Source organism: Carlito syrichta, unplaced genomic scaffold (genome assembly GCF_000164805.1).
Source record: "Carlito syrichta isolate Samal-C Ts95f unplaced genomic scaffold, Tarsius_syrichta-2.0.1 Scaffold307108, whole genome shotgun sequence".
In the NCBI taxonomy this organism is placed as follows: Eukaryota; Metazoa; Chordata; class Mammalia; order Primates; family Tarsiidae; genus Carlito; species Carlito syrichta.
Window position 1 is genome coordinate 110,636 of NW_007251204.1, and position 22,118 is coordinate 132,753.

The 22,118-nt window shown below is 38.4% G+C and overlaps 1 protein-coding gene across 2 annotated transcripts in view; it reads left to right on the forward strand.

Moving 5' to 3' along the window:
* Nucleotides 1-3,663: 3,663 nt before the first annotated feature.
* The window catches only part of EXO1 (exonuclease 1), a 28,920-nt gene continuing 10,465 nt past the window's right edge, over nucleotides 3,664-22,118 (forward strand). The window contains exons 1-11 of one of the 2 annotated variants that reach the window (XM_008063865.2): nucleotides 3,664-3,902; nucleotides 5,267-5,386; nucleotides 5,997-6,120; nucleotides 7,616-7,753; nucleotides 9,221-9,433; nucleotides 12,005-12,192; nucleotides 12,871-12,967; nucleotides 13,895-14,120; nucleotides 18,055-18,298; nucleotides 20,772-20,974; nucleotides 21,035-21,447. In XM_008063865.2, the coding sequence (XP_008062056.1) occupies nucleotides 3,742-3,902; nucleotides 5,267-5,386; nucleotides 5,997-6,120; nucleotides 7,616-7,753; nucleotides 9,221-9,433; nucleotides 12,005-12,192; nucleotides 12,871-12,967; nucleotides 13,895-14,120; nucleotides 18,055-18,298; nucleotides 20,772-20,974; nucleotides 21,035-21,447 (2,127 nt within the window). In that variant the 5' untranslated portion in view covers nucleotides 3,664-3,741. The remainder of the gene's footprint in view (nucleotides 3,903-5,266; nucleotides 5,387-5,996; nucleotides 6,121-7,615; nucleotides 7,754-9,220; nucleotides 9,434-12,004; nucleotides 12,193-12,870; nucleotides 12,968-13,894; nucleotides 14,121-18,054; nucleotides 18,299-20,771; nucleotides 20,975-21,034; nucleotides 21,448-22,118) is intronic. The other variant, XM_021715428.1, reaches the window with a different exon arrangement.

Genomic DNA, 22,118 nt, shown 5'->3' on the forward strand with positions numbered 1-22,118 from the left:
ATACCACCCACATTTAAGTTCTTTAATCTATTTCAGTTTGGAACTGTCTCCCACCCTCCTCTAGAGTCTGCCCCAAGCTGGTTCAGAGTGAGGTCCACCTCTGCTGTTGGAAGAGGAAGAGAAAAGAAATTTTTCATTCTCCCTTCTAGTCTCAGCTCTAAAGACGAGAACTGGGGAGGAGGCAACCCCACTTTCCCAAACACATTCCCCAAAAGTGGTAGCTTTTCAACAATTTTAGGATAATGTATTGGCATGGCAGATGTTAGACCAATGATACCAAGAAGCATGAGAAAGAAGCATGAGAGAAACATGTAGAAAAGGTGATCAGATGGGGAGGTTTTTTTTTTTTTTTTGAGAAAGCAGGATTTGTTGAGAGGACAGAAAAGCTCCCATAGTGAGAGGGAACCCAAAGGGGTTACCCAGATAGGGAGCATTTTTAACGATGTACCACTTCTTCCTCTTCAACCCTTTGAATTGAGTCTGAATCATCATTCCTGCTGACCTACGGGCCCCAGCATACTCCTTCTGACCTAAGATTCTTCTTAAATGTATTCACCACAATATTCCTAAGAGGACACAACTAGGTTTGGGATATTATGAGGTTTGGAAACCCAAGTGGCCACCAAAATTCAAAATGTCTTTAAAAGTCCTTGCACCCTAAGGCAAGGATTTTTATTATTGTTATTATCGATTTTATTATTGTATAGACTAGGTCTTGCTATGTTTTCCAGGCTGGTCTCGAACTCCTGGACTCAAGTGATCCTCCCACCTCAGCCTCCCAAAGTGGTAGAATTACAGGCGTGAGCCACCGTGCCCAGTCTTATTTTGTCATATAGATAAAAAATACCCCTGATTAACGTCCACAATAAAGGGAATCAGATACTAAAGTGGTAAGGACAGATTTGAATCAATAATAAGGATTAATAATGCAACAGGAAAAAGAACCAGGCTGAACTGAACTCAATTTCAATTGGTACACAGGTGGGCTTTTTAAAGAGAGCATGGACCGGGCGCGGTGGTTCACGCCTATAATCCCAGCACTTTGGGAGGCGGAGGTGAGAGGATTGCCTGAGCCCATGGGTTTGAGACCAGCCCGGGCAACTTGGCGAGACTTCATCTCTACAATTAAAAAAAAAAAAAAAAAAAAATAGACAGGCGTGGTGGTGCATGCCTGTAGTTCCAGCTACTTGGAAGGCTGAAGGCGAAAGGATCACCTGAACCCAGCAGGTGAAGGCTGCGGTGGCCGTAAGCGTTCCACTGTACTCCAGCCTGGGCGACAGAGTGAGACTCCAACTCAAAAATAAATAAATAAGTAAATAAATAAAAGAGAGCAAGAAGGAACTGGGTGGGGCCGATGGTGATGAACGGGACTATAGGGGCTCATGTCGGCGGGGCTCCTTTCCAGGTTTTAAAACCCTCAACACAAACACGTGGCGGCGCCCTTTAAAGTTCAGCCGCCCACACCTGAGGCGGCCGTTCAGGAGAGAACTACAACTCCCAGCAGGCTAGGCGAGAGCAAAGACCCTCCCCCAACTTCCGGGGCGTGGTTCCCACGGGCCGACCGCGCCCGGTACGCCCGAACCTTCGAGAGGTTGCATGGAGTTCGGGCCAGCAGCCGCGGCCGAGGTAGCAGGACAGCCGGCCGCTGTCCCGTCCAGCGGGGCAGAGGGCTCAGGATCCGATCCCACGAGCGGGAGGCCGCGAGAGACGAAGCCCGCGGCTCGGGGCACGCTGACGTCACGTCCGCTGGGCGGGGCCGCGGGCAATCCCGCGCAAATTGAAAGGCCGGCCCTTCGCGCGCGGCTGCCGCCGGATTATCTTCCTCTGCGCCGCCCGCCTCGGTCGCTCTGGCCGAAGTGAGTGAGGGGCGTCGGGGGCGGGTTCCTGGACCCCCATGTGGCTCCCCTCGAGCAGACGGGGGAGCGCCCTTCTCGGAAAGCGAGAGGAGCGCGCTGTGCGGAGGCCGATGGGTGGGTTCCCCCTGCTCCCCGCGGGGTCGATCTACGCGTCCCCTCCGTCCCTGTTCTCGGGTTTCGGGGTCTTCCAGGAAGGGAAGGAGCGAGTCGGCGTGGTCTTCCCGACCCTACAGCCACACCCGCAGTCCGAGGGGCGTATGTGGTGTTTGGTTCCGAGGGAACGTCTGGCCACGCTAGGGCTGCGATCACTCCCCATTCCCGCCGGGAGTGGCCTCCGGGGTTGTCAGGCTCCTCTTGTTTTTACGCAGAAGCTGGCAGTCCAGTTTTTAAATGCAAGCTTCTACGTTTAAATGCTGACAAGTGCCTTTTTCCTTCTTGTGCAGGCAGAGGAAGCGTGTGGCCTGGAACGGGCGTGCGGGCCACGCCTGCGCTTCTATCTCTGCGCGGGACCGAGACGTAAAGAGGTGAAATTGCTGCTGTTGCTGTCTCCTCGGGTGCCACCTGTGATCTCCTGGAGATTGTGCCGTGTGGCGCCCAGCCGTCTTTACTATACTAAAGAGGAAATGCTTATTCGAGGATATTTTCCTGGCCTAGAAGACACTTGCGTAAATTTCACATACTGTATGTTATGTCTGCTTTCCTCCGAGTGAAAGAAAACTTTTGGCGGGCATTCCATCAGGGAGGTAAGAGTGTTTTTCTCAGATTGTGGCTTGAGGGCCACCTGCATCCAAATTACCTGCCGTGCATAAAATTCCGAGTCCCCCACCTTCCACCGGAAGTGGTGAGTCAATCCCTGGAGTGGAGCTGAGAATCTGTGAACTGAGATTTTTCTCTGAAATTTGAGAACTGCTGGACTTCAGCATCAGAGCTCTGATAAGGTGTCCACAGGGTAAGCCGACTTCTGATCCTGGACTTTCTTTCCTTTCTTCCAAACGTGATGTTTGGCAGGAGAGGTTTGTATTATGAAATGCTGAGCAACTGTTCAGTTCCCATTGTTGACTTCTCATAGGGAGTGGGGAGAAGTAGTTTCTTCAGAAAGGATTGTAGCAATTCCAGAATTTTTGTACAGAAAGAGATTGGAAGGCTGAAACCTGGATGGAAGGGGGTGGGAAGCTAATGAAAGCATTTGTCTTGAAGCTGTATTTGCATAGTGTGCACAGTTTTACGATTCTTTGGGGTAACTTTCAGTGTATGGAGTTGCCACTAGGCACCATCACTGCTTGTTGCCAGAATGTTCGTCCTTGGAATAATGCATTCTGGTGGCAATGAATTTCAGTCCTAAAAGAAGTACGGATTTGTTTTTATAATTCTGTTTGAGTTTTTCATTTACTTTTTAATTGAAATGCTTACCCTTCCACAAACTGTTTGAAGGTTCTACTCTTATGTGAATTTGCATGTTGGCACTCATAATGCCTTTTATAGAGGCAATGTGATGCCATAACTCGTGCAGTTTTGTAGATTTTAACAATGCATGTTTGACGAGGAAATTGTCTCATACTTTTCTGAGCTCTTTCTATGTGCCTGGCACCTTGGCACATAGATTATGACAACAAGTGTGAAAGCACTTGGAAAGAAATATTAGGCAACTGTCAAGTTGCATTAGATGTGGTGATTAATGTAAAGTCTAAAATATGGAAATTGTTTGACAGGGAGGACCCCAGTTAAAATATTAGAGAGTAGTGATTCAACTATCTGAAAAATAACAGTTTCTGCATTGGATTCAAAGGTTGTTGTTGTTGTTTTCTAAAACTTTGGTAAATTTATTTTACTTTAAATCCTGCTGTTTTCCCTTTCTCCTTTCATGTCACTTAGTTGATTTGCCACCATGGGGATACACGGATTGCTGCAATTTATCAAAGAAGCTTCTGAACCCATCCATGTGAGGAAGTATAAAGGGCAGGTAGTAGCTGTGGATACCTATTGCTGGCTTCACAAAGGAGCTATTGCTTGTGCTGAAAAACTAGCCAAAGGTGAACCCTCTGATAGGTAAGTTTGGACCTTATATTTATTCTTGGACAATTAAGAATGAGATTTTTTTCCCCCAGAAACAGATTGTGTTCACTCAGTGCCAGAATTTATCAAGAAGGAAGAGTGTTTTGTTTTAAAAGATCTGCCAAATCAAGGATGACTTTCTTCTGTGATATAGGTTTAGTTTTAATGTTTTGTAATAAGTCAGAGTATCAGGATATCAATTAATAAACACCAAAGACTGCCTCCTTTATTCTTTACCTACAATAAGCTTTTCAACAATGTTTTAAAAATTCATGATGATTTTGGTTCTTGCCTTCTTGGATAGTAACAACACACTGCTAATCCCTGTTAGCAAAAAAGAAAAAAATAAATGTTTTTTAAAATTTATTATAATTTTATGTTTGCTTTCTCCTAAATTTTGCTTGATAATCAGCAAGTCCCAGTTATTGTACTGTACCAATGCAGGTTCGTTGTCACTGATCTATAGAAAATAGAAAAATAAGGATAATGTTGTGAGTCTTTCATTAAGGTGACCACATTTGATTTAAAAGGTTGTCTTTTAAGATTTTGCTTTCTATTCTTATTTGTGAGTTAAACTGTCCTTTTCTTTGTGAAATGATGGGAGTTATAAATGTAGCTATTTTGGTTAGTTGCCTTATTAGAATAAAAAACAATTCAATATGTGATCTTTGACTGGATCCTGGATTTGGGGAAAACAGTAGCAATGGTGTGTTAGAGCCAGCTCATATGAGCTTACTATGCACTATCTCTTTTCAGCCTAGCATTCATTGACTCGACATAGGTAACTTACCCAATGCCGGAGAAATCCAGCATCCCTTCCCTAGAACTGGTTGTTAAACACTTACCAGGACACCACTGGATATGAGAAACAATACTGAGACAATTGGACAGGTTTTAATATAGACTATGTATTAGATAATATTATTGTGTCACTGTTAAATCTCTTGGATATGATATGGTATTATTAGAAGAATTGGGTGTTTATTGTACTATTCTATTCTTTTAATTTTTCAATAGATTTGAAATTTTTTAAAATGAAAAAGAGATGGAGGGAAAAGACCAGATTTGGAACCAAAAATGTCAGAAGAGATGTTAAAGCTATTTAGTCTGGAGATAAGGAAACCAAGGTTTGGAGAGTCAAGTAACTCCAGACATCACATGGCACATAAGTGTCCGGGGCAGGATTTGAACCCAAGTCTAATAAGTTAGAGTTTCTGTTTTCTATGCAAATATTTACATGAAAAGCAAAATAAAAATCTTCTCTTTGCACTATTGTCTCATCTGATTTAAAATAGAGCACGAGTACTACCTTAAGAAAGCAAAAGCACTTAAATGCATTTTTTTCTTTTTTTCTATAGGTATGTAGGATTTTGTATGAAATTTGTAAATATGTTACTGTCTCATGGAATCAAGCCTATTCTCGTATTTGATGGATGTACTTTACCTTCTAAAAAGGAAGTAGAGAGGTCTAGAAGAGAGTAAGTTAATTCTCTACTTAATCTCTAACTTAACTTTATTAAGGTCAGATGCTATATATATAGTCTATATGATACCAATTTTCAAAACTTTTAAGCCAAAAGCAGTGGTGCACAGCTTCTTGGGAGGCTGACACAGAAAGATATCTTGGCCTCAGGGGTTCAAGGTTGTAGTAGTGAACATGCCTATGAATAGCCGCTGTGGCAATATGGCTTGACCCTGTTTCTAAAAAAAAATAAACAAAATAAAATGCAATTTTGACTTGTTTAAACTTATAGTCTACTATATGAACAAATTTTCTTTTGTTTTTTGAGTGCTAATTTATTTAAAAAACTGTCTTAGTTACTGAATTTTCTTTTGGCATTGCTGTGGTAAAGTCTAATGGTAATCTTGTGCATGTATGCTCATGTGTGCATTATAAATCACTCGTTCTCTTTGTCTCAATAGTCCAAAGGATCTGGGTTAATATTCTCAGGGACCTAGTGTGCACTTTCAAATGAGTCAAACTTGTTTTTAATTCTAGGAAAGTTTCTTGAGTTATGGTTTTAGTATGGTTTCTCGAGTCTGCCTCTTAAGTATTTTTTATATTTAAAAAATGTTCTTTTCTTGCAGAAGACGGCAAGCCAGTCTTCTTAAAGGAAAGCAGCTTCTTCGTGAGGGGAAAGTTACAGAAGCCCGAGAATGTTTTACCCGTTCTATCAATATCACACATGCAATGGCCCACAAAGTAATTAAAGTAAGCAAGTCAAAACAAAGCCAAAGGAACAAATGGCTAAGTTCGCATAAGTTGTGTACTAATGGAAAGGAAGACAATCAAGAGGGGAAAATTGTTCTAGGCCTGACTTCATATGAAGAGCAGATGTCAGAGGGAAAAGGGAACAGTATCCTTAGATAGAGGAGAGGAATCCAACAATTTCCAATGGAGAAGTCCTACGGAATAAGTGAGGCTCTCCCTTTTGAGACGCTTGACTTGGATAAACTCTGTAGTCATGTTGTCCCATAGAGACAGAAGGGACAAATTCCTGAAGGCTGTAGTCTTACCCCACTCTCATGTAGCCTTCAGCTCTCACTGTGACCTTCACTCTTGAATGTCAATCAGAGATCTGTCAACTAGCCTTCCTCCCTCAGGAACCCCGCAGGCTCCGGTTCTCCTTCATCTACTTCTGTGTAGAAGTTTCTTTCCTTACCTCTGTAAATCTTAGTGTCAGTCTACCCATAGTCCTAGCCCTCACTTTCTCCTTTCCAGGGTCTTTGTTCAAACTGCTTGGTAAAGATGTAGTGATAAAGGTAGAGTCAGCCTTTTTTTAAGCTTACAGTTCTGCCGTCAGTTCCTAAGCTAAAACAAGCACTAAGATTCTTATTTTGGCTCCATTTCATAGGTATTCCTTTGCTCTTCCTGTATGGGTCAAAGTAGAAGGGAAGGATGGGCTGAAAGAGGGTGTGAAGTAAAAGCATGTGCTCTATATAACCACAGGAAGAGAGGCTGCATTGTGTGTAGAAATAGAGAGAAAACTTGATTAGACACAAATAGTGGTAGAAAAGGATAAAAGAAAAAAGAAAAGAAAACAGCAGATTGCGATTTGTCACCTAAATTTATGGTAGCAAGATCTTAATACCTCTTTCCCTGTTTTTTTACTTCCCAAAACTCTTCCTCGGGACTTGGAGACTGTTCTCCATGGTTGCAACAGGAAATTCCTGTTCTAACTGACTGTAGTAGGGACTTTTTCTCGGCAAGATTATTTAAAGTATTTTTTCATAGTACCTTGGTTTAAATAGAGTGATTAGGGTCTATAATTTTATCAGTACAGTGTCAGATAAAGCCTAAAGCCTGGCAGGGCAACTTGTTATTTTTATGGGGAAAATATATTCATAGCTCCAAACAAATGTCTTGTCTATTTTTGGAACATAGCCATTACTTAAGATGGAAGCTTTCTTTAGTTTGAAATAATCAATTTTGCAGCTTAGAGAGTTTTTTATCCCCCCCTCAGAATATGTAGCCTTATTTTTTTTCAAATTTAAAATAGATTTTTAAGAAATTCTTAGTGGCCATATGACTAATTCAACACATACTAGAACTAAAAGTAGAAAAACTCTACTTCACAGGAAATGATTTCTGAAAGTAATATTAGCATGTACTTGTTGACACTAGTAGTAAACTGAGTTTGAAACAGGAAGTCATTGAGTGCTTTCCAGGTCCTGTGCCACAGATTCTCTGTGATCCTCTCTCCCAGGCTGCTCGGTCTCAGGGAGTAGACTGCCTCGTGGCTCCATATGAAGCTGATGCACAGTTGGCCTATCTGAACAAAGCTGGTATTGTACAGGCTGTAATTACAGAAGACTCTGATCTCCTAGCTTTTGGCTGTAAAAAGGTACCTAACTGCAACTGCATTTTACTTTTCTGTGTAGATAGAAGTAGTATAAATCAAGAAGCTGAAGTTTTTTCTCTCTAGGGATAATTATTGTATTTTACTTAACGTGTGCAGTTAACATCTATTTTTATAATGTTAATAATTATTTAAAATGGAAAGGTTTTGCTGCTTGACATTTGTGTAATCTGGATACTTTTTAAATGTAGTTCTTTATGTTGGAGTGTCTTATTGTAGTTTTGTACATATTCTTCAGTAGAATGTAGACTTACCAGTTTTATTTTTATTTAAAAAAATTTTTTTCTCAAGCCTGCAGTTCCAGCAATTTGGGAGGCCGAGGTGAGTGGATTGCCTGAGCCTACGGGTTCAACAACAGCCTGGGCAACTTGGTGGGACCTCATCTCTACAATAAATAAAAAAATTATCCAGGCATGATAGCACCTGTGGTTCCAGCTACTTGGAAGGCTGAGGCGGAAGGATTGCCTGAGCCCAGTAGGTTGATGCTAGGGTGGCTGTGAGTGTGCCACTACTCTCCAGCCTGGGCAACGGAGTGAGACTCCAACTCAAAAAAAAAGATTTTTTTCTTTTAGCTAATTTTTTTTTTTTTTTTTGAGTCAGTGTCTTGCTATATTTCCCAGGCTGGTCTTGAACTCCGATACTCAAGTGGTCCTCCTACCTTGGCCTCCCAAAGTGCTGGGATTACAGGTGTGAGCCACTATGCCTGGCAGTTTTATTTTTTAATAATGATAATATATGCTTTATATTTTTCTATTTGGTTAGGCAAATTAACTTATCTACTAAAGGGATGCTATGCAGTTGTTTATAATATAATTATGTATAAATCTGTATAATGGAAAACTGTATCATGATATATTGAGGGGAGAAATTAAGATATAAAACTTTATCATAATAGGATCATCTCCTTTTTGTGAATGCCTGTATTTATTATCTATATTTTTTTAGATGATTAGAGTAGTATATAAAAGGTAAATGCTGGTTTATAGTGATAAATGAAGAGTTATGGTTGACTTCTGTTTTCTTCTTCCTGAATTTCTATCTTTGTTAAATTTTCTATAATCAACATATATTACTTTAATAATAATACAAAGAATTCTATTATAATGTAAAAGTGATGAGGAGGGAGAAATTTAAAAAAATTTTTTGTGTGCATTATACTATTTGATCATCGTGACAACCCTGACGTAGGAAGTAGAGAGGGACACAAAGGGCTTTTTTTATGACAGACTCAGGACAGTTGAGGCCTGGTTGAATAACCCTGTCTAGGCATATCCTATGCTTCAGTTTTATTATTTGTAAATTTAGTAATAATTAACCTGTCTACCCGCCTCTCTTATCTCTCGGTGTTTTGGTGAAGAACAGCCAGAAAGATGTCTTAGGATTATTGCAGTGGGTTCGATAATAAATAAAAGTGACCCTTCTAGGTCTCACCAACTTCTCTTCCTTTTAAAGGTGATTTTGAAAATGGATCACTTTGGAAATGGACTAGAAATTGACCAAGCTCGACTAGGAATGTGCAAACAACTTGGGGATGTATTCACAGAAGAGAAGTTTCGGTACATGTGTATTCTTTCAGGCTGTGACTATCTCTCCTCACTGCGTGGGATTGGATTAGCAAAGGCATGCAAAGTACTGAGGCTAGCCAATAATCCAGATATTGTAAAGGTAAGAGTGATTTACCATGTACCACATTTAATTTCTGAAGCATTTTTTTCATAACAGTCTAAACCACTCAATATAAAGATATGTAAAGGCAAAATATCTAGGGGAATATTAATGTTAAACTCGTAGTCTTGATTTCTGTCTTATTACTCTATAGCAGTGGTTCTCAAACTTTTTGGTCTCAGGATCCCTTTATACTCTTAGAAGCTCCTTGTGACAATAATTTTTTTTTTTTTTTTTTTGAGTGGGAGTCTCACTCTGTCACCCAGACTGGAGTGCAGTGGCCGTTACCGGCCACCGCAGCCTCAACCTGCTGGGCTCCGGCGATCCTTCCGCCTCAGCCTTCCAAGTAGCTGCAACTACAGGCATGCGCTACCACACCCAGCTAATTTTTGATTTGTTGTAGAGATATGGTCTCACCAAGTTGCCCAGACAGGTCTCGAACCCGCGGGCTTAGGCAATCCACTCACCTCGGCCTCCCAAGTGCTGGGATTACAGGCTGAACCACTGAGCCCAGCCGACAATAATTTTTATTTATAGCTTTTGATATTTACTAAATTAAAAATAGAAACAGACATAAATGTTTTATCAATTTGCTTAAACTTTATAATAAACTCATTGCATGCAGCCGGGCATGGTGGCTCATGCCTGTAATTCCAGCACTTTGGGAGGCAGCAGTGAGAGGATTGCCTGAGCCCATGGGTTCAAGACCAGCCTAAGCAACATGGTGGGACCTTGTCTCTACAATAAATCAAAAAATTAGCCAGGCATGGTGGCGCACACCTGCAGTTCCAGCTACTTGGAAGGCTGAAGTGGAAGAATCACCTGAACCCAGTGGGTTGAGGCTGCAGTGGCTGTGAGTGTGCCACTGCACTCCAGCCTGGGCAACAGAGTGAGACTCCGACTCAAAAAAAATTAAAAATAAAAATAAACTCATTGCATGTTAGCATAAATAGCATGCTTTTATGAACATAACCATATTTTTTAAAACAAAAATGAGAGTTGAACATGTGTGCAAATCTCTTTAATGTGGCTTGATAAGAGACAGCTGGATGTGCATATAGGTTGCGCATCCCAAATCTGAAAATCTGAAATGCTACAAAATTCCAAACTTTTTGAGCACCAGCATGACAAATGAAAAATTCCACACCTGGATCTCCCATGAGCAGTACACAAAATTATTAAAAGTATTATATAAAAACACCATCAAGCTATGTGTGCAGGGGTATATGAAACAAAAATAGATTTCATGTTTACACTTGAATCCCCACCCCAAGATATCTTATTATGTTTACAGAAATATTCCATAATCTGAACTGACTAGTCTCAAATAATTTGGATAAAGGCTGAGCGCAGTGCCTCATGCCTCTAAACCCAGTACTTTGAGAGGCTGAGGCGGGAAGATTGCTTGAGCTTAGGAGTTCAAGACTAGCCTGGGCAACATAGCAAGACCTTGTCTCTACAAAATAAATAAATAAATTACCTGGGCATGGTGACATGTGCATAGTTCCAGCTACTCGGGAGGCTGAGGTGGAAAAATTGCCTGAGCCCAGGAGGTTGAGGCTGCAGTGAGCCATGATTGTGCCACTGCACTCCAGCCTATATCTACTTTCTCTTTGAGTCTCATTTGATATCATGTGTCATATATACTCTGGAAAATTCTGAGACTCCATACATCTACTATATAGTAAACTACTATATAGTTTCTCTGAAAAACAAAACACTGCACTAAAGAAGCTCATTTTCCCCCTTGGGTAGTTCTCAAAAGCCCTTTACAGTTTGTAGAGCAGAAATCTCATTTTCTAGTTCCTAGAGTAAAAAGATGAGTCCTCAGGGCTAAGGGTAATAAAATTTCATAGAAAGAGCTCTAAACTGGGTGCTATTCTAGCTGGGAATGGCACCACATACCCTGACTAGTCTGTGTTACTCCAAAATTACTTCAGCTCTCTGGGTTTTCCCTTCTTCTGTGAGTTTGATATATAATATTATATTTAATATCCCTTCAGCTTTAAGCATCCATGACACAGAAGTCAGAATGTCAACTAAGATTAAACATACCTGGCCAGGTATGATGGCTGTGCCTATAGTCTCACAAGGCTTAGATGGGAGAATCACTTGAGCCCAGAAGTTCAAGGTTACAGTGAGCTATGATCATGCTACTGCCCTCCAACCTGGGTGACAGAGTGAGACCCTGTCTCTAAAAATAATTTAATAATTAAAATAAGTAAAAATATGATATCAGAATATTTGGGTTTTTTTTAATTCTCAGGTTTTGTATGTTTTTTGCTTTCTGAATAAAAGGGACTTTGCGGTTGAATATCTTAGAATTATACCTAGGAATATGAACTTGATGTATAACTGAATTTGAGGTCCTTTGAATTAGTAATAAAAAACAAAGAAAACATTAGTTGTGAGACATAATTTTAAGTGATTTGACATGATCTTGTTTGCTGTAGGTGAAAGCAGTTGATTTTTCAGTCTCTCCTGCTCCTCTAAGGTAAACTGATCAGTCTTAGGGATAATACGTTCCCTATTCGTCAGTTGCGTATAAAATATTTTTGTATTCATTGTTAGGTTATTAAGAAAATTGGACATTATCTCAAGATGAACATAACAGTACCAGAGGATTACATCAAGGGATTTATTCGAGCCAACAATACTTTCCTTTATCAGCTTGTTTTTGATCCCATGAAAAGGAAACTCATCCCTCTGAATGCCTATGAAGATGATGTTGATCCCAAAACACTAAGCTATGCTGGGCAGTATCCTTTCTGAACTAGAATGATAGAGTTTTGTGCATCTTTCGTTATATTTTTATGATGCTATTATTGTAAGGTATTCTATAAAAAGCTAGCAAACTGTTTTCGTTTCCTTTTTATAGTGAAATCTGTATTTTGTTCAGCTTAGTTACCTTGCTAGTACAAATTTAGAATAAACTTTTAATTTATAAACCTGAAGCTCATCTGCTGTAATGTGCAAATTAGATTAACAGGAGTGTGCCTATGGTGCACATTATGGTACACATTCCAAAGGTGGCACTTGAGAGAACCCCTTGTGGCAAGCGAGCTCAATGTATCAGGAGGAGCCTTCTGGGCTTTAGAGTGCAAGAGGAGTGGATGCCTTCCCTGTAGCCACTGGGCATGTGCACTCAGGCTGATGCAGAGCCCTGAGGCACTTATGTGGTGGCTGGGACTCCTTGAAAGAGAGAGAGGAAGTGATGACATGGGGTTTTGTTTCCGAAGACAGCCAACTCCTGCAGGGACAAATAGAGGCTAGCAAACTATGCCTGTGATTTGGATAATGCTGATGTAGAAAGTATGTAGGAACCATTTAAGTTATAAACCTAAAGATTTTCTGTGACAATGGAAAACATATTTGTGTTTTAAAACAGTATTGTTTGGTTGTTAATACAGGCATTTTTCCTTAATCTTACCAATTAGGTATGTTGATGATTCTATAGCTCTTCAAATAGCACTTGGAAATAAAGATATAAATACTTTTGAACAGATCGATGATTACAATCCAGACACTGCTACGGTAACATGTTAATGACTGCTATATAAAAGCACATTTTAGTTACATCTCAGGAACTGTGATTAAAGGCAAATCTTCATTTACTAAAAACATTTTTTTAAGCAAGTCTATATCTAGGCACTGTGCAGAATGTACACTGAAAACAACTTAATCCCAGAGAAATTCTACCTCTTAAAACATAGGTATATTAATTTTTTTTAAATTGCAAAGTGACCATGCTGTATATTTTCAGATCTTTAGACTTGAGCTTTCACTTGAACATACTAAGCATTTGATGCCTTCTTTCTCATTTCACCCCATTTAGCCTCTGACATTTGGCATTATTATACACACAAATCTAGAAACACTACCCTTGGTAATTAAAATGGTTTTTCGCTCATTCAAAGTTTAGCAAATATTTATTGTGCACCACTGCTACGTGTCTCTGAACGCTTTACTGTTGTATTCTACCTTTTTCCAATCATATATATCCCTTGAGATACAGTCTTCCACTATTCTCCTCTTTCTCCTCATGTTTCTGTTCATCCTCTGTTCTCTATTCTGTTAAAACATTTCTTCCTCGAATAAGTCCTTAGGACTTCACTCCATTTGCCTCCATCTGTACCCCGGTCTCTCGCCTGTGCACCTACCAAGGAATTCTCAGTGTCTCTTGGATCTCTACATAAGTGATTTCCTGTAGCCTCAAAACTATTGATAATCAGAACCAAAGTCATTAAACTGGTAATATTGTGTATGGAAATACCCACATTTGAAAGGCACTTTTTTCCTGACCATAATTCTTCAGCTGCAGTCTCATTATTTTTTTAATAATAATTTTTAAAAATCTTTTTAAGGTAACTTTTAATATATTCATAATCTATGTTGATACAGAAGGAAATGGTTATTTTCCTTCTTCAAGTAACACTTTTCCTTTTCCTGTTCCTTTTTTAGCTTGCCCAATCAAGAAGTCATAGTTGGAATGACAAAATATGTCAAAAATCAACTAATGTTAATAGTATTTGGCATAGAAATTATAGTCCCAGACTAGAATTGGATATTGTTTCAGGTACCACAAGATTGAAGGAAAATCTAAGTACTGTGGGAGTTGAACGAGTGATTGGTACTAAAGGTTTAAATCTTCCAAGGAAGTCATCTATCGTGAAAAGACCAAGAAGTGGTATGTATTTTGTTTTTGCAAAATGCTAATGAGTATTGGTAATATTTAAGAAATCTTGGCCAAACCTAAGATCACTATGATTTTCTCCTGTTTTCTTCCATAAGTTTTTAGGTTTAGCTCTCACATTTAGGCCTGCTCCATCATGTGCTTTTCCTTGCACATGGAAGTGTAGCTGTTCTAATACCAATTGTTCCAGTACCATTTCCCCATTTAATTGCCTTGGCATATTTGTTGAAAAATCAGTTGATAACATATATGGGTCTTTTTCTGAACTCTTTTTTCTGTGCCATTGTTCTCTTTACCTTTTGCATTAACTGCACTCTTGACTATTGTAGCTTTATAGGAAATCTTGAAATCGAGTAGTGTAAGTTCCCTAAGTTTGTTTTCTTTTGAAAAGCTGTTTTGACTGTTCTGTGTTCTTCATATCTTCATATGTATTTTAAAATTAGCTTGTTGATTTCTTTTTTAAAAGATTGTTGGGATTTAGTGGAATCCACACATCAATCTGGGGAGGGTTGACATGTTAGCAGTATTAGTTTCTGATCAATTTCTGATTTTTTTTTAGTGCTTTGTAGTCTTCACTGTACAGGTCTTACGTATCTGTTGTCAAATTTATCCTTATGTTTAAGATCTTTAATACTTTTGTAAATAGTATTTGTTATTTTGATTTCTCTTTGTTTATTGTTATTATATAGAAATACGGTTGATTTTTATATACTAATCTTGTATTTTGCAGTCTTGCCAAAGTCACGTATTAGTTCTGGTATCTCTTTTGTATACTCCATAGGATTTTCTATGTAGACAATCATGTCACTGATGAGTAAAGACAGTCTTGCTTCTCCTTTTCCAGTTTAAGTAGATGCATTTTATTCATTTTTCTCGCCTGCTAGAACCTCCAATACAATGTTGAACAGAAGTGCTGAGAGTGAAACACTAGGTAGTGAGAAAATTTGGGTTTTTTTAACCATTGAAGACTTTTAGAGATGGAACATATGTTGTAATCTCTTCCTTCTCTCAGACATCTACATCAGTGAATGAATTACCAACTACAAAAATAAAACAAAGATGTTTGCAAAATTTTAGTTTATGCTTTTATTTTTTAAATTTAGGTATAGATTATACTTGTTTGGCTAAAATCCTGATTCTTTATGAACCTAAATGTTTTTCATGATAATATCTCTGAACTTTTGTTTCTCCATGTGAAATGGGAATGATATTGCCTATTTCACAAGTCTTTGTATATGTTATATAAGATGACATAAAAACGCTTGGCACATGACAAGTATTTCTTCTGCTACTGATGTTACAGATAGGCTGTTCATTTTATGTAGATGACTCATCATCAGCAAATTCTTTATGTCAGACTAAGTCTACTGTCTTATAACTACCACTCATCAATGAGTTTTGTCCTCTGGGCATACACACAAATGCGAAAAACAGAATAACTGCAGTAAGTTGAATCTCTATTTTATGGCAGCCCTTCACATTTTAAGAGACAGTTGTTGTGACCCTCCTAAATTGCTCTTCCAGGCTCTAAGTTCCTTGTTTATCAGGTTGTGCTTTGGATATAATACGGTTTTTTAAAATAATTGTGTAATTGTTACAGTGGGAATGATTGTTGAAATGTGGTTTCTCAGTGTCTCTTGGATCTCTACGTAAGTGATTTCCTATAGCCTTGTAGATTTTCCTCTAGTATAGTATAGATTTAAAATAGATATTTAGAATTGTGGCACCATTTTATTCTATCATCTAGAGGTTGTGCTTTTATTATTGCAACTAAGATGTAGTGGCTTTAATTAGCAATCTTGTCATTTTGCTGGCATTTGCTGAGTTTATAATTTGAAATTTGTCAGTTGCTGCTATGCCAGGTACAGTTATAGTTTAAACTTAAATGCGAGTTAACTACTTTATGTTGCAATAATCTTGATTCATTTTAATTTTGGTTTAGTTAATTTTAGTTTAGCTTATTGTTCTGCCTGTTAATTTTTTAAAAATCTTTGTATTATCTTCTAATATATGGTTATTATCTATGTCATTTGAAAATGGGGTAAATCTTAAAGTTTGGGTTAAAATGTGTTTGCTTATGTAATGTTTAACTGAATCAGAGGAAGTATCGAAATCTAGAGCATGTGAGATATACTTCCTTTTGGACTCACAGTTGCCCTAGTCTTTTAGGGCTGTGCAACTTGCTGCAAATCTCCCTAACTAATATACAGTAGATACTGCTCTGCATGATCCACTAGGATAATATGAGAGACACTGAAATGTCTTGCTAAATTCAAGATAGTCTTGATCTGTGTAATTTTCCTGAACAGCCATGCTAATAACCGTATCATGAAAATAAAATGTGGCTAATCTGGTTTGGCATCTTCTGGATGAGCCTTGGGGGGATCCTGTAATACTTGTCTTTTCTTCTTCTGGGAGGATTTGCAATTCCCTGCCTAATAAACAGTTGTAGCTTTTGCCAGGGATCAAAATCTAGTTTGCTGATATAGCTTTTTAAAACTCTAGACCTTTAAAAAATTTGAATTGTCACTTGTCTCTAGTATTTGGATATGCATAACCTGTTTTATTGACTTGATAAATATTACAGTAGTGTATACTCACACCTCTGTGGAGTAGAAGCTGTCAGACTCAAAATTAGTCAACGTAATTTAAAACACCTATATGCTCTATCTCAGGATAATTATTTTGTTATTTTTTAGTCTTATGATTTATTCTAACAACATGGAATACATTTGACACACAGCAATCTTCTTGGGCCTCATAGTGAAATAATGAGGATCAGAGCTAGGGCACAAATTACTGACTATATGACAGTCACAATATACTTCAAAAGCTATGACACATAGATGGTATGTATAAACAGCTGCTGGTTTTATTGAAACATTTAAAGAAATCAATCATACTGCACATTGCTATATTGCTACTATAATTCAATTCAACTTCAAAAAGCAGTACGTAGATAACATCTCTTCTCTGTGTATACATATTGTTGGTACCCTTGGCATTTACATATAAACTTTACTAAAATTTTTTTTTTTTAGCATTCAAAATTAGCTTGCCTGTAACCCTAGCACTTTGGGGGAGGCTAAGGCAGGCAGATCGCTTGAGCCCAGGAGTTTGAGACTAGCCTGGGCAACATAACAAGAACCTCATCTCTACAAAAAACATTTTTAAACTAGCTGGGTGTGGTGGTATAGACCTGTAGTCCAGCTACTCAAGAGGTTGAGGCAGGAGGATCACTTGAGCCCAGGAATTCAAGGCTGCAGTGAGCTATGATCACACCACTGCCCTCCAGCCCAAGCAACAGAGCAAGACCCTGTTTCTACCAACAACAAAAAAAAGCCCCTTAGTATATAGCCATATAAACTTGATTATGCCTGAAATTTTGATTTGCATAATTTCAACATAAAATTGTACAAATAATTGATATTAAATCTTAACTTTTGGCCAGGCACGATGACTCAATCATGTAATCCCAGCACTTTGGGAGGCCAAGGTGAGGGGACTGCCTGAGCCCACGTGTTCAAGAACAGCCTGGGCAACTTGGCGAGACATCTCTACAATAAATCAAAAAATTAGTCGGGCATGGACCTGTAGTTACAGCTGCTTGGAAGGCTGAGGTGGAAGGATTGCCTGAGCCCAGCAGATTGATGCTGGGTGGCCGTGAGCATGCCACTGCCCTCCAGCCTGGGTAACAGAGGGAGACTCCAACTCAAAAATAACAAATTTAACTATTTTGTGAAGTTGTAAAACACAGCCAAGTAATTTTTTTTTCTTTTTAGTCTTCCTTGTGTTTTCTTTTATGAGGCATAGTTTCAAATAAATAAGATTTTGTTCTTAGGATAGTGGGATGTAGATGTGAAATTTAAGGCTAAATCTTTAACTACAAGTGAAACAGAGATTTACAAATAATTTTCTTTTTATTTAGAAGAGTTGTCAGAAGATGATCTGTTGGGTCAGTATTTTTCATTCACAAAGAAGACCAAGAAAAATAACTGTGACAGTAATAAAACCTTGAACTCTTCTGAAGTATTTGTGCCTGACCTGGTAGATGGGACAACTAACAACAAAAGCATAAGCACACCACCTAGGACAAGAAATAAGTTTGCAACATTTTTACAGAGAAAAAATGAAAAAAGTGGTGCAGTTGTGGTTCCGGGGACCAGAAGCAGGTATGACAGAATGTTGATTATCTATTTTAACAGGTATTCTGTTGGTATTAATTTTGTTGTTAATAAACATGGAATCTAGAGGGGAGTAGTCTTAAGGAAACAGTCACAGTAAAGTACAATTAAATGATCATTTTTATTCTTTTGCAAGTCACTGTCATTAAAGGTGCTTGTTAACAGTGGAAGATGAAAAAGCAGGCCACAGAAGATGGAAAATGGTGTTCTCGATGATATGTGCTGATCAAAATGTCTAGAAAGTTGACTTCTCTAACTTGAAGACATCTTTGGTTTTGTTTTTCTACTTGGATGAGAGTAGACTCTTCCTTTTCTGCTGTTTAGTGCTGTACTCCTTTTTGGAGACAACTAATGAGGATAATGTCTACAGGACTTGCCTATTTAATCATTGAAGAAGCTTGAGGATATCCTCAAGTGTGAGACTGTACATCACTGCTTTATATACTTGAGATGTTTCACTAGTAACGTGTTCAGAGGGTGCTTTAAGAGATGCCTGGAGAAATGACTTTTTTTCTCCATCAGCTTCCTGTGAAATAATAATTGGGATGTATAATTTTCTGACCTGGGTAATATAGTAACATATAATAACTAGATATTATTAAATATGTTTTTAGGGTTCTTTTAAATGTTTTCTTATTCCTCAGCAATATTATGAGATACACAGGACTGGTGTTATTTTCACTATTTGAGGTTAAGAGATTGAGGCTCTGAGAGGTTAAACTTTCCCAGGGTCGTATAGTTAGTAATGGTGATAGGAGACATTCCTAGTCATAGTTGATGGGATGGATTGAAAGCAGTACACAGTCTGACAGGCCTGGATTTGAGTTCTCTGTCATCTTATTAGTTGAGTGATCTTTCACACACCATTTAACTTCACTGAGCCTATTTCTTTATAAAATATGGATGATCATATATATAAAGGTATTGTGAAGGTTAATAGAAGCTCAGCATATCAAGCAGTTGGCAAATATCTAGTCATTAATATAAATGCAAGCATGCATTATCACCCCTCTCTTTTTAAATATATGCAACTAATGAGTAAATGTCTTCTATCTTTCAGCTTTTTTTTTTTGGAAGTTTGTTTTAAATCTTAATTATCTTCATTATGTAAACAATTATCCTAGAACCATGTCAATCAGTTTATCTTTTGAGATATGGAAATAACATTTAAGTTACATGAGCTAGTTGGGAAGAAACAGCCATGAACTGGAATGGTAATTAATTAATCTCTGGCTGATTAATTTTTTAACCCTGAGCACAGTCATTATAACTTCTCTTTACTCATGAAATAATACATAGGAGAATAGTTGGGCATTGTAGGAATTACTATTTATTTATTTATTTGAGTCAGAGTCTTACTCTGTCGTGTTCACAGCCACTGCAGCCTCAACCTGCTGGGTTCAGGCAATCCTTCTGCCTCAGCCTTCCAAGTTGCTGGAACTACAGACATGCACCATCATGCCTGGCTAATTTTTTGATTTATTGTAGAGGTGAGGTCTTGCCAAGTTGCCCAGGCTGGTCTCGAACCCATGGACTCAGGCAGTCCTCTCACCTCGGCCTCCCAAAGTGCTGGAATCATAGGCATAAGCCACCGTGCCCAGCCTACTGTCCATTTAAAGTTTTCTTAGTGAAAAACCTGGCAGGAACTGTTCTTCCATGTTCTGCTTCCTGCTCTATTCCCATACAGCTTATCTGGGGATGCTGATGAAATGGTAGAAAGGATTTTTGCTCTTAAGTTTTTAGTAAATATTCTGTTCATCATTTGGATTTGAATTAATGCTTATTTAGAAGATAAATTCTCAGGTTTTATATTTATCTGATCATGTACTCTAAGATTTTCTTTTTAAATCCCCAAACTCTCTGGGAATAAATCTTTTTGAAAGTCTTAATCTCAATACTTAAAATAGTGTAGAAGTAGAGTATGTAACAAGCTGGTAGATTCATGTACTACAAATTCCCAGATGATTTATTGCTAGACAAAAGCTGAGTATGTGGCTAATTTCTTTCATTTTGCATCCTATAATGAAACATTGGAAATTATCCTTTCGGTTGCATATTTCCATATTTGTTGGTATGTTTGGCTGTCAGTCATGCTTTAGCCCCTATTCTCTCGGAGAGTTTATCTTCTGTTTGAGAATTTAAAAGTTTAGGGAAGAGCACCTGTATGATTAGGTATAGATAAAGTACAAAAGTTCCAAATACATGTGTATATAGTTGACTGCTTTTAGAAAGTTCCATCTAAAAATTCATTGTTTAAGTAAATTTTTAAATGTGTGAATGTCAGCATAATCAAATTTTAAATTTTGAATAATGTTCAGAATCTTTATGCTGTTACTGATAAAGTATTTATGAGACTTTTTTCAAAAAGAAACCAGACCATTATTCTATTTTGAATCTTGACACCATTTTGAGAAAACTCTAAAATACTTACTTCTTTCTGGGTTTTTTTTTTTCTTGTTAGGTTTTTTTGTAGTTCTCTGGATTCTGCTGACTGTGTATCAAAGAACGTGAGCAGCCATCCTCTAGATGAAACCATTGTCTTGGAGAAAGAGACCAATCAGAATGAATCAGATTATCTAGACCTAGAAAGCAAGAAACTGGTTAATACAAACGTAGCACGTAATTCAAGTGACCGGATTCCAGACGATATAACACATAATTCAAGTGATCAGATTTCTGACGATATAGCACATAATTCAAGTGATCAGATTCCAGATGCTTTAGCACATAATTCAAGTGACCAGATTCCAGATGCTGTAACAGTGTTTACTGATGAAGTGTCTCAGTCTTTTAAGACTAGCAAATTCACAAGGACCATTTCACCACCCACCATGGGAACACTAAGAAGCTGTTTTAGTTGGTCTGGGGGTCTTGGAGATTTTTCTAAAACCCTGAGCCCCTCTTCAAGCACAGCATTGCAGCAGTTCCGAAGGAAGAGTGATTCCTCCACCTCTCTGCCTGAGAATAATATGTCTGATATGTCTCAGTTAAAGAGTGATGAGTCAGGTGATGAATCTCATCCCTTAAATGAAGTAGGATGTTCTTCACAGTCCCAGGAAAGTGTAGAATTATCATCATACAGTTTAAGTTTTAAATCAAAACTTTCTCAGCCTTCTAGTAAGGATTCTGATACAGAGGTAAGTCACATTATGAAACCTTTGTTTTCAAATTCATATGTAAGAGGAAATAGAATGTTAATCAGATAACTGAGGAAATTTTGCCTATGTTGTAGAAATGACTGGCTATTTCTTTTTTTCTTTTTCTTTTTTTTTGAGCTGGAGTCTCACTCTGTTGCTCAGACTGGAGTGCAGTGGCCACTCCCAGCCACCGCAACCTCGACCTGCTGGGCTACAGCGATCCTTCCGCCTCAGCCTTCCAAGTAGCTGGAACTACAGGCGTGCGCTACCACGACCAGCTAATTTTTGATTTATTGTAGAGATGAGGTCTCACCAAGTTGCCCAGGCGGGTCTCGAACCCATAGGCTCAGGCAATCCACTCACCTCAGCCTCCCAAAGGCGCGGGATTACAGGCTGAGCCACTGAGCCCGGCATGACTGGCTATTTCAATTTTTCATTCTAAATCCTACTGTGTAGAAAGTTCACATTTTATTCATTTAAAGATCTTCTCTGTAATCTGTTGCTTTTGGGCTACAGAACTGTGCAACATGTTACTGTACTGAATGCTGTAGGCAATTGTAACACAAAAGTAAGTATGCTTATATCTAAACATAACTAAGCATAGAAAAGGTACAGTAAAAATAGTTTTATAATCTTATGGAACCACTGCAGTATATGTGGTCCATTGTTGA